The sequence below is a fragment of the Dendrobates tinctorius genome, unplaced genomic scaffold, assembly GCF_039654945.1.
Source record: "Dendrobates tinctorius isolate UK_male_01 unplaced genomic scaffold, ASM3965494v1 ptg000213l, whole genome shotgun sequence".
NCBI classification, from domain to species: domain Eukaryota; kingdom Metazoa; phylum Chordata; class Amphibia; order Anura; family Dendrobatidae; genus Dendrobates; species Dendrobates tinctorius.
This window is the reverse complement of record NW_027361880.1, coordinates 2781087-2790420: the sequence shown is the minus strand read 5'-3', so window position 1 is coordinate 2790420 and position 9334 is coordinate 2781087. Positions and strand designations below refer to the sequence as shown.

At 39.1% G+C, this 9334-nt stretch overlaps 1 protein-coding gene across 1 annotated transcript; it reads right to left on the bottom strand.

Moving 5' to 3' along the window:
• Positions 1-7747: 7747 nt before the first annotated feature.
• Positions 7748-8719, bottom strand: LOC141058668 (olfactory receptor 6F1-like). The gene has a single exon (XM_073554856.1). It carries the CDS (start codon positions 8717-8719, stop codon positions 7748-7750), a length of 972 nt encoding a protein of 323 aa, XP_073410957.1.
• Positions 8720-9334: the final 615 nt, after the last annotated feature.

The window sequence follows — 9334 nt, the reverse complement described above, 5'->3', positions numbered from 1 at the left end:
AGAAATCGGCCTAAAGTTGGCAATTATTGAAGGGTCTTTACCTGGCTTAGGGAGCACACTAATGTGTGCCTCTAGAGACTGGGGAACAAATCCAGTACTTTCATCAATAGCATTGAAAGTTTTTGCCATTATTGGAGAGAGTTCTTCCCTAAAGTTTTTATAAAACGCCGGTGTGAATCCGTCTGGACCAGGACATTCACCCGACGGAGAGGACCGTATTGCCAAATCGATCTCCTCTATTGAAATCTCCTCCTCTAAAGCTTTCAGAGCTGAACTACTCAATATAGTTAGGGATGTTTCCTGAATGTATTCTTTTATCTTATAGGAGAGGTCTAATGGGGGCATATCTGCGAATTGGTTCTTAATGTTGTATAAATTCTTTTAGTAGACTGAAAGAGATCCACAATTTCTTTTGGGTTGTGTGTATCCCTGCCATTTTGTTTTTTAACAAACGGAATAAATGTAGCCGACGCACGTGGAAGGAGCAGTCTGGATAATGGTCTCCCGCACTTGTCCGATAGGTCATAGAAAAAACGTTTAGATTTTTCCATGGATTGAAAATATTTTTTATCTAAAATTTCTCTTAATTCATTTCTTTTTTTTGTCAAGTCAGCAAGCGTGGAAGCAGATAGAGTTTGTTTGTGTGAAATTTCAAGGGAATGAATTTGCTGTAATAATTCATCCACTTTCTGAGCTCTCTCTCTTTAACTTAGAACCATGCTTTATCAGAATCTCTCATAACGCATTTCAAAGTCTACCATTGCAAGGGAGCGGAAGTTTGGTCAGAGGCATGTATTTGGATAAAGGAGTCAATAGACTCTTTCAGCTCTGAAGCACATAAAGGTTATCATTCAATCTCCAAGTCCAAGAACCTTGGACCAGAGATGGCAGAGATAAGGACAGAAAAATCGGAGAGTGGTCCGACCACAGAATGTCTCCGATTGTGGCCTTCGGTTGCCAGGGCAAAGCATGGTGGCTCAAGAGAAAGAGGTCGATGCGGTTATAAGAATTATGTATATGAGAATAATATGTGTAATCCTTCCCCTTAGGATCCATTATCCGCCAAATATCTGTCAGTCGGAGGGCATGGAGAACCCTTTTAAGAGAACGCAGCTGTCTCACCGAAACAGTTTCCCTCCCAGAAGAAGAGTCTACCTTTGGGTTCAGTGTAAAATTGAAATCTCCACCTGCGATCAGTGTACCTTCTACGAAATTAGAAAGTGAGGTTAGGAACGCACGGCCTGCTGGAATCTGGCCCTTATTAGGAAGATACCAGTTAGCAATTGTGTATATTGAGTCTGCAATTTTTATCTTGAGAAAGATATATCTACCCTGTATGTCTACAAGTGTATCAATAAGAGAAAATGCTAATGACTTATGGACTGCAATGGAGACACCTTTGGACTCTGATTCAGGATTTGTGCTATGGAACCAGGTGTTGAAGTACCTATCTTTTAACTTAGGAACATGATCAGATTTAAAGTGTGTTTCTTGTAACATAAGAATTTGGACTTTTTGTTTATGCATAGAGTAAAGAATCTGAGAACACTTCTGAGGGATATTAAGACCTCTAACATTCAGTGAACAGAATTTGACTGAGTTCATTTCACCGACCAGAAATAGGGTTTGAGAAAAGACTGGTAAAAGAGGAAAATTCCCTTAAAAAAGGGGAGGGGGAAGCAGGAAAAGAAATAAAATAAAAATAAAAACAATCGGATGGGAGACTTTCCCAACCGCAAAGAAAGTCCTCAAAGAAAAGGACTGATAGTGGGAAGTATAAAATTCCACACCCGTCTAGCGTAATGAAGATCCCCTTAGTGGAAGCACGCTTTCCATAGAGGGTAGCTCCCCCTGGGATCAAACAGCAGACCCACAACAACATATTAAACTGGTAAAATAACTAACATGTGAAACGAATATCACTTCACCAAATCTTGAGAACCCAGAGTGTATATGGGTGTATCTATATACTGCTGAATCAACTAATGTAGAAATCCCAGAATGTTAAGCATTAATCACATAGAATCTCTACTAAAGCCTTTTTTAGGAAACCCCATTTTTCTATGTTAATCCTGTAAACCTCTTACACAGGACAGGAGAACAAATAGAAAGGCAAGTAAATTAAACAATAACATTTAAGTGAAACTTGTCAATCTGGGGTTGAAGGGCCCATTTCCTCTGTATTGCGATCCCGGGTTTTCATTCCAAAGTTGCTGCTTCTCCTTCTCTGGGTATGAGGTATATTGTCCATTCCTAGGCCTCTAGGTAGGCCTGGCCATTCAGATGGAGAAATCTGGACTGGAGGGATTCCCAGACCATTAGTGAACATCGGCAAGTCTCCTAGAGTACGTAAAATATGTAAAGTTCCAGACAGTTTCACTAGAAGTTTAAAGGGAAAGCCCCAAGAATAAAGGATTTTCTGTTGTCTCAGTATGTCTAGTAAGGGTCTCAGAGCACATCTTTTCTGGAGTGTGCACCATGACAGATCATGCATAACTTGGATAATGTGCTCTTTATATTTGATGGTTTCCATTGTGCGGGTCCCTGCAAGAATGTTCTCCTTTACTTTGTATCTATGTATCCGACATATTACATCTCTTGGTCTAGCTGAATCAGTGGATTTGGGTCGTAGGGACCTATGAGCCCTGTCAAATTCTATGTCCGAGTCACGTGGTACATTCAGTATAGAATTAAAAATGCAATGCAGGGGTTCCCCTAACTTGTTTTGTTCCACCGACTCTGGCAGACCTCTGATCCTGATATTATTACGTCTCCCTCTGTTTTACATATCATCCATACTCCAGTTGATGTGAGTGAGAAGCAATTATCTGATCCTGTGCATGTAATCTCTGAGAGATGGCCTCTGTGTGACCTTTATTATTAGCCACCCTTTCAGAAATCTGCTGTACTTCCCCTCTAATAGCAGCAGTCTCAGCTCTATAAGAGGATTCAAGCCTGGAAATATAATTCCCAATATCCGCCTTTGCTGGGATAGCGCTTATGTGAGCCTTAAGGTCTTCCCATACATTGTGTGCCTGTGTTAAATCACCACATGTCAGGCTCTCTGGCTGCACAGATATACCTTGCGACAAGTCCCTCAGCATGGGCAGTGAACTGCTGGCTGCCTGTGAATAGGAAGGACGAGTCATCCCCCTCTGTCCCTGCATGTTGTCTTTAGAAGCCTATATGGTGTGAAGCCTGTCCTCCTTATTTGTATGACTCACACTTTCTGCTGATAACGCAGGCTCCTTATCTGTCCTCTCCTCTTCAGAAAGGCAGGAGGAGATAAGTACAACTCCAGGGGCTTCCTCCACAATCTTTTCCTCCAGCATGCTCTGAACAGCATGGGCTGTCGCCATCTTGTGACTCACAAGCTTCTGAGTGGAGACTGCTGAGCTTCTCAAATACCTTGAGATTCCTGTCACTGATACCACAGGAGGATGTCTGTTTGATGGGCCATAACTTGCATGCTTCTTAGCTGACATTTGGTGACAAATAGCACTTCTAATATAGGTCTGTAGTCATCACCCAGGCAGGAGCTGAAGAGCTGTACATCCTCACTCCTCCATAGCCAGGCCACGCCTCGCCAATCTTTTTTTAAAGCTTTTTGTAGTGTTAAATGATATCACAGAAATTTACCCCAGACCATGGAATAGTGTATGGGTGAGAAGTGTAATCCATCTAAAGTTTTTAATTCTTTATTGAGTGTTAAATATCTCTGAAATGTACCACAGAACAAGTGAAACTGTATGGCAGAGAAATGTAGGCCTGCAAACTTTTTTAACGCCTTTTTTCTGGTTTGTTCATCACAGAAATGTACCCCAGACTACATAATACTGTATGGCTGAGAAATGTAACCCTACAAAATTTTTAAACATGACTTCTCAGTTTTACAGATCACAAAAATGTACAAAGAGCACATGATACTGTATGGCTGAGAAATTTAACCCTACAAAATTTTTAAACGTTTTTCTCAGTTTTATAGATTACAGAAATGTACACAGACTACGAAATACTGTATGGCTGAGAACTGTAACGCTACAAAAAATTTTTTTAACACTTTTTCTCAGTTTGAGCTCGTTTTCTCATCCCTAGTGTTGAGTAATTTAGAGGGCACACCAAATTTACAGTTATGCAAGCTGTGCAATGACTACTTTACATTGTATTAAAGTGTCAAATTTCCAGTGTTACCACATGAATAGATATAATAAAATATTTACAGAAATGTGAGGGATGGACTCATTTTTGTGACATATCGAATTTACCAGGAGGGGGATAAAAATACCAAGATGGGGCAAGGATGAGGGACATATACACCAGGACGGGGGACATACTGTACATGTGCATATATATATATATATATATATATATATATACAGGGTGGTCCAAAAGTAGGTGGACAGAAAATAATAACATTTATTTTGATTTATATATAAAATTATATTTACTAACACAAAGCATAACATTGACAATTAAATTTTATTCTGAACAATAATACAAAAGCCCTTAAATTTTATCAACGCAGGTGCTCAAACTGTTTTCCATCACAATTTGCAAAGCTTTGAAGTCTGCCTCTTATGCTTCGACAAACATTTTGGGTATTAATTTCTTGAAATGCATCTCTTATGTAATTTTTCAAATCACTGACACTTTTTGGTTTTCGACTATAAACTTTGTCCTTGAGTACTCCCCAAAAGGAAAAATCCATTGGGGTCAAGTCTGGTGAACGTGCCAGCCAATCAAGTGGGCCTCTTCGGCCAATCCATTTATTAGAAAATATTTCATTACCCTATTACACATACTGTCCACCTACTTTTGGACATATGCAGTGTATATATATATATATATATTATATACAGTATATATTTATATTTACAGTGGGTACAGAAAGTATTCAGAACCCTTTAAATTTTTCACTCTTTGTTTCATTGCAGCCATTTGGTAAATTTAAAAAAGTTCATTTTTTTCTCATTAATGTACACTCTGCACCCCATCTTGATGGAAGATAACAGAAATGTAGAAGTTTTTGCTAATTTATTAAAACAGAAAAACTTTGCTCAGACGCTCATATTTAAGTCACATGCTGTCCATTTCCTTGTTATCCTCCTTGAGATGGTTCTACTCCTTCACTGGAGTTCATCTATGTTTAATTAAACTGATAGGACTTGATTTGGAAAGGCACTCACCTGTCTATATAAGACCTCACAGCTCACAGTGCATGTCTGACCAAATGAGAATCACGAGGTCAAAGGAACTGGCCAAGGAGCTCAGAGATAGAATTGTGGCAAGGCACAGATCTGGACAAGGTTACAAAACAGTTTCTGCAGTGCTCAAGGTTCCTAAAAGCACAGTGGCCTCCATAATCCTTAAATGGAAGAAGTTTGGGACCACCAGAAGTCTTCCTAGACCTGGCCGTCCAGCCAAACTGAGCAATCATGGGAGAAGAGCCTTGGTAAGAGTGGTAAAGAAGAACCCCAAGATCACTGTGGCTGAGCTCCACAGATGCAGTAGGGAGATGGGAGAAAGTTCCACAAAGTCAACTATCACTGCAGCCCTCCACCAGTCGGGCCTTTAAGGCAGAGTTCCCCGACGGAAGCCTAACCTCAGTGTAAGACATATGAAAGCCCTCAGAGTTTGCTATAAAACACATGAAGGACTTCCAGTCTATGAGTAATAAGATTCTCTGGTTTGATGAGACGAAGATAGACCTTTTTGGTGAAAATTCTAAGCGGTATGTGTGGAGAAAACCAGGCACTGCTCATCACCTGCCCAATACAATGCCAACAGTGAAACAAGTTGGTGGCAGCATCAAGTTATGTGGGTGTTTTTCAGCTGCAGGGACAGGACTGGTTGCCATTGAAGAAAACATGAATGCAGCATTTACCTTCACCATCACCTTCCAACAAGACAATGACCCTAAGCACACAGCTAAAATAACAAAGGAGTGGCTTCAGAACAATTCTGTGACCATTCTTGACTGGCACAGCTAGAGCCCTGACCTAAACCCAATTGAGCAACTCTGGAGAGACCTGAAAATGGCTGTCCACCAACGTCCACCATCCAACCTGACGGAGCTGGAGATGATCTGCAAGGAAGAATGGAGGAGAACCCCCAAATGCAGGTGTGAAAAATTTGTTGCAACATTCCCAAGAAGACTCATGGCTGTAATAGCTCAAAAGGGTGCTTCTACTCAATAATGAGCAAAGGGTCTGTGGAATTAATGAAGCTATAAAAGGTGATTAAAATAAATAACAAACAACTTGTTTAATAACAAAAGGTAATGGCAGACTTTTTTATATGTAAAAATGTCCGATAGCTGCTAAGCTGTTTAAAAAAGCAGTGTCGATGGAAGAAGTCATGGCTTTTTAGAAAATTAACTCTGAAGAATAGAAACAAAATGAAGAGGCTACAGCTTTTTAACAGGTTTTTTGTTTGGAAGCAAAATATATTTTTTCTTTTTGTAAAACAAAATGTTTCCATGTTTTGGGATCAAAACAGGTTTGCTGTTTTGGAACCAAAAAATTAATGTTTTTTCAGGCTATGTTGATACTTAAAAGAAGTGAGCAGAACATATTTCACTCACTTTCCACTTGGAAGACTCTTCCTGCTTTACAATAGAAGTCAGATAGGCTAAACAAATGCCTAGAAGACAGTAAGGCATTTATTTGCGCATTTTATAAGCATTTCTGTCACAAAAACATAATGAATGCTTAAAAAACATCCAAAAAAACCCCATATAGAAAATGCCAACAATTGTTAAAAAAAACCCATTAGGAAATTTTAACAGAACAATTACATAAACGCTTCATCATAAAAACAAATTGATGGGATTGCATTGTGTGAACATACTCTAACAAGCCATGCAAAAAATAGCCATTTTCACAAGAGCTACAAAATATGTGCTGCAACTGCACTGCTGTTTGGAAAAGTGAAAAAGAAATGGCTTCCTAAAAAGTTGTGAAAACTATCCCTTTTTGGTAGTAGTTTCAGGTTCATTTAACCTGCATAAGATATAGCGTCCTTTGATGCATTAAAAGAATTAAAAGAACCAAGGGCTCCATCTCGTAATCTATCCAAGTTCAAAATAGCATATGGTACCTGACTTTTGAGTAAATGACGTTTCATATCTACGTATTGCACTTTCTTTTTTGTCTTTGCAAAGAAATGAGGGACGAATTAGATTTCATTACAATTGATGCTGATATTTTACATTTCTCTTGCCTTTTTAGGTATTATATCAAAATCTTTGTAGTGACGGAGTTTCTGACCTTGGTAGAGCGCTGGCTGGCAGAGGGCAAGTAGAGACTCAGTGTGACCTCTCCATGGCAGAAAAGAAAGTCAGGATGTCTTTCCTGAATATATTCTAGATTCAGTTTTCATGAAGTCAACTACATCTTCCTCCTTAGGCATCATTTTCACTCCCCTGGCAAATTTTCAACATTTATAGCCTATTCACTAAGACTAATAGAACGAGCCAGCATGGCAGAGGCTCGAGCACGATCTGTGGCTTCTAGCTCTCCTTTGCTTGAAGTGATTTTACTAGCATCTTCAATTCCAGTCAAAGTAGTATCGCAACAATCTTGACAGATATCAATAATAGTAGGTGAGCATTATCCGGTTCTTGAAAGTCGCTAAGCAGGAGAATAGACATGATTCTGGCAAGAGCCTACATTACAGATGTCCTCTCCTCTTGTGAGTTAGGCCATTTCCAGCACTGTTTTCATTAAAAATGCAATCAAAGCATTTTTTAATTAAGGCATACATTGTTAATAGATTTACATAATTTTTGATGTGTCCTCTTCACGGCCTTCTTGAATACTTTGTTTCTAAGACTGTATATAAGGGGATTTAGAAGTGGAGTAATTACAGAATAAAACAAAGATATGATTTTGTCTTTGTCTGAGAAATATGAGGCTGCTGGACGAACATACATGAAGATAACAGTTCCATAGAATATTATGACCACTGTAAGGTGGGCTGCACATGTGGAGAAGGCTTTCTGGCGGCCATAACTGGATGTAATTTGGAGTATAGTTTTAATTATGTAAGAATAGGAGATTGTTATAAATATCAATGAGGAAAGCACAACTACCCAAGCGAATGAAAAGAAAACTGTTTCACTGATTGATGTGTCAGAACAGGAAAGTTTTACCAGAGGAATAAAATCACAGAAGAAATGATCAATGAGATTGGGTCCACAGAAATTCAGCATCGCTGTTGGGATAGTCAATGTCCAACCAGTAAAGAAGCCACACATCCAGGAACAAATGGCTAAGTAAAGGCAAAACTGACTGTTCATCATTGTTGCATATTGTAAAGGGAAACAGATTGCAAGATATCGGTCATAAGCCATAACAGTTAGTAAAAAGAATTCGGTAGGGCCTACAGAGAAAACAAAGCAAAGTTGGGTGAGACAACCAGAATGTGAAATGACCTTGTTTTGTGTGATCAGATAGCTAAGTGTTTTAGGAATAACTGCTGTGGAACACCAGGTATCCAGTACTGCAAAGTTACTAAGGAAGAAATACATCGGAATATGAAGGTGAGTATTTAGGCTGACCACTGTGATTATGAGAACATTGGCCAGCACTGTTAGGATATAAAGGACCAAAAAGACAGAAAAGTAAAACAGCTGCATATCAAAAGTGCCAGGAAATCCCACAAGAATGAAGAATGTGACTTCTGTTTTATTCCAGTAAAAGACAGCGTTTTCATCCATCTGTGAAAAGAATAGTGGGATAGTTTAGATATCATCTCTATTAAGAACACTCTTCTTGTGGAATCTTGGTCACATTTTTTTCCTGTTGCAGTCATATGTATAAAGAAGATCAACTACCACGCTTTTGCTACCCATCTCAGAGTTACCTAAAGTAAGGACAGAAACATTGATTCTAGAGCTATGTCACTTACTGGGATTTTGCTGTAGCTCTGGATGTCATCTCGATAATAAGCTTCTCGTATGTATTATTCTAGATCGGCAGCTTTCTGGCTATCCACTGTGTAGGCTAAAAGCTGTGAATCAAAGGTGCGTGTGAGGGTTTAAGTGAACTAAAGCAAAACATGACTGAAAGAGAGAAAAAGCAACTATACCATGTCCAGACAAAAATGCAGCAGCAGGTCCCCATGATAAAGACGGGGGCAGCACAGGTGCAAAATACTAATAAACAACCACTTACTAACCTACTAAACTGAGGTGGCTGGGTAATGTGGGGTGTCTGGCCTGTGGGTGCACATATGGTATTTGCAATGTATTGAACAACTGCAACAGCAAAAAATACAATATAAGTATAGTATTTTGTGAATGAAACAGATATTCCATTGATAGTAGGAAGAG

Bases quoted from the DNA above. Each gene is read 5' to 3' on its own strand.
- LOC141058668 (XM_073554856.1), bottom strand. From the start codon at position 8,719: ATGGATGAAAACGCTGTCTTTTACTGGAATAAAACAGAAGTCACATTC.